Genomic DNA, 2,041 nt, shown 5'->3' with positions numbered 1-2,041 from the left:
CAACGGGCGCCGGCGGGCCCCGGGATGCCGGGGCGGGGGCCGAGGGAGCGGAGCGGAGCGGAGCGGGACGGGACGGGACGGGACTCACCGTCCGAGCTGGCCGTGTCATAGGGGTCGGCGGCGCCCGGCGGGTCCTGGTAGTCCACCCAGCTCAGCCCCTCCAGGCTGGCATAGTCCACGCGGCGCTTGTCGTCCACCGGCACCACGGTGAAGTGCGGCATCGCGGCTCCCCCCGCGCCGTCTGCAGCCGCCCGGCCCGGCCCGGCCCGGCCCCGCATTCCTGCCCCGTGCGCTCACTTCCTCCGGGAAACCCGGCCCCGGGCTCCACCTCCCGCCGGGGCGGCCCCCAGGCTGGGCACTGGGCTGCCGGGAGGGGGCTCGGCCCCAGGCCAGCTCCTGGGCTGATAGGAGGACGGCGCTTCGCCCTCGGGCGGACACAAAGCAGGTGGCAGAGCCCGCAGCAGAGCGGGGGGGGCCCGTGACCTCCCCCTGGCCCAGGCGGCGGCTCTGCCACCGCCTCTGCCTGGGGCGGGGAGCTGCGCCCCTCCCTGAGCCCGACAGTCCAGGAGCGCGCATAACCCCCGCTGCTAGATCCAGGCCTTGGAGCGGCACCTCTCAGCGCAGCCCTCCAGAGACTCAAGCCTCCTTAGAAGATTCCAGCTCTTAGCTTCCCCCCCACCCCGCGTTTGGTGACATACACCCGGTCTATCCTTCTGGCAAAGAGCTCAGAAAGCCCACAGCAGGGCAGCTGGTCTTTGAGGCTGTGTGCGGATTCCTAGCTGAGCTCTCTGAGTTTATCCTACTCGCACCCTTAACGGGCCTAACATTGCATGGCACCCCACAGCACACTGGAGAAGATCGCAAAGTCCCCCTGGGTTCTGCAGTACTCCAGTTGGAAAATACTGCTCCAGTGGCTCCATGTTAGGGTGGCCACCATAGAGGACATTCCGGTTTTCTGTTACTTTTTCATAGATTCATAGATGTTAGGGTCGGAAGAGACCTCAATAGATCATCGAGTCCGACCCCCTGCATAGGCAGGAAAGTGTGTTGGGTTCAAATGACCCCAGCCAGATGCCCGTCTAACCTCCTCTTGAACCCCCCCAGGGTAGGGGAGAGCACCACCTCCCTTGGGAGCCCATTCCAGACTTTGGCCACTCTTAACTGTGAAGAAGTTCCTCCTAATGTCCAGTCTAAATCCGCTCTCTGCTAGCTTGTGGCCATTATTTCTTGTAACCTGCAGGGGCATCTTGGTGAGTAGAGCCTCATCAATTCCCTTCTGCGCCCACATGATGAACTTATAGGCAGCCACAAGGTCACCTCTCAACCTTCTCTTGTGGAGGCTGAAGAGGTCCAGGTGCCCTAGTCTCTCCTCGTAGGGCTTGGCCTGCAAGCCCTTAACCATATGAGTGGCCCTTCTCTGGACCCTCTCCAGGTTATCCACATCCCTCTTGAAGTGTGGCACCCGAAACTGGATGCAGTATTCCAACTGCGGTCTGACCAGTGCCCGATAGAGGGGAAGTATCACCTCCTTGGTTCTGTTTGTCATGCATCTGCTGATGCATGATAAAGTGCAGTTAGCTTTGCTGATGCCTTGGTCACACTGATGACTCATGTTCATCTTGTCATCCACCGGCAAGATGCCTTTTCGCTTCCGTGCTGCCAAGCAGGTAATTTCCTAGGCAGTAAGCGTGCTGGACATTTTTCCTCCCTAGGTGCAGCACTTTGCATTTCTCCTTGTTAAATTGCATTCTATTGTATTCTGCCCATTTGTCCAACCTGTCCAGGTCTGCCTGTAGTTGTTCCCTGCCCTCCGGTGTGTCTACTTCTTCCCACAGTTTTGTATCATCCACAGACTTGGACAGAGTACACTTCACTCCCTCGTCCAAGTCACTGATGAAGACATTGAAGAGTATCCGTCCAAAGACCAAGCCCTGCAGGACCCCACTGCCCACGTCTTTCCAGGTCGATACTGCCCCGTCCACCACCACTCTCTGGGTACGACCCTCTAACCAATTTGCCACCCAGCGGACTGTGTAATCAT

The 2,041-nt window shown here is 59.6% G+C and overlaps 1 protein-coding gene across 2 annotated transcripts in view; it reads right to left on the bottom strand.

Annotated features, from left to right (window-relative positions):
• The window catches only part of SLC12A4 (solute carrier family 12 member 4), a 103,800-nt gene extending 103,494 nt beyond the window's left edge, over positions 1-306 (bottom strand). For both annotated transcript variants that reach the window (XM_006019070.3, XM_025198431.1), the window contains exon 1: positions 89-306. In XM_006019070.3, coding sequence (XP_006019132.2) covers positions 89-278 — 190 coding nt within the window. In that variant the 5' untranslated portion in view covers positions 279-306. The remainder of the gene's footprint in view (positions 1-88) is intronic.
• Positions 307-2,041: the final 1,735 nt, after the last annotated feature.

The sequence above is a fragment of the Alligator sinensis genome, unplaced genomic scaffold (genome assembly GCF_000455745.1).
Source record: "Alligator sinensis unplaced genomic scaffold, ASM45574v1 scaffold97_1, whole genome shotgun sequence".
NCBI classification, from domain to species: Eukaryota; Metazoa; Chordata; order Crocodylia; family Alligatoridae; genus Alligator; species Alligator sinensis.
The sequence above is the reverse complement of the archived record's forward strand: the minus strand, read 5'-3'. Positions and strand labels throughout refer to the sequence as shown.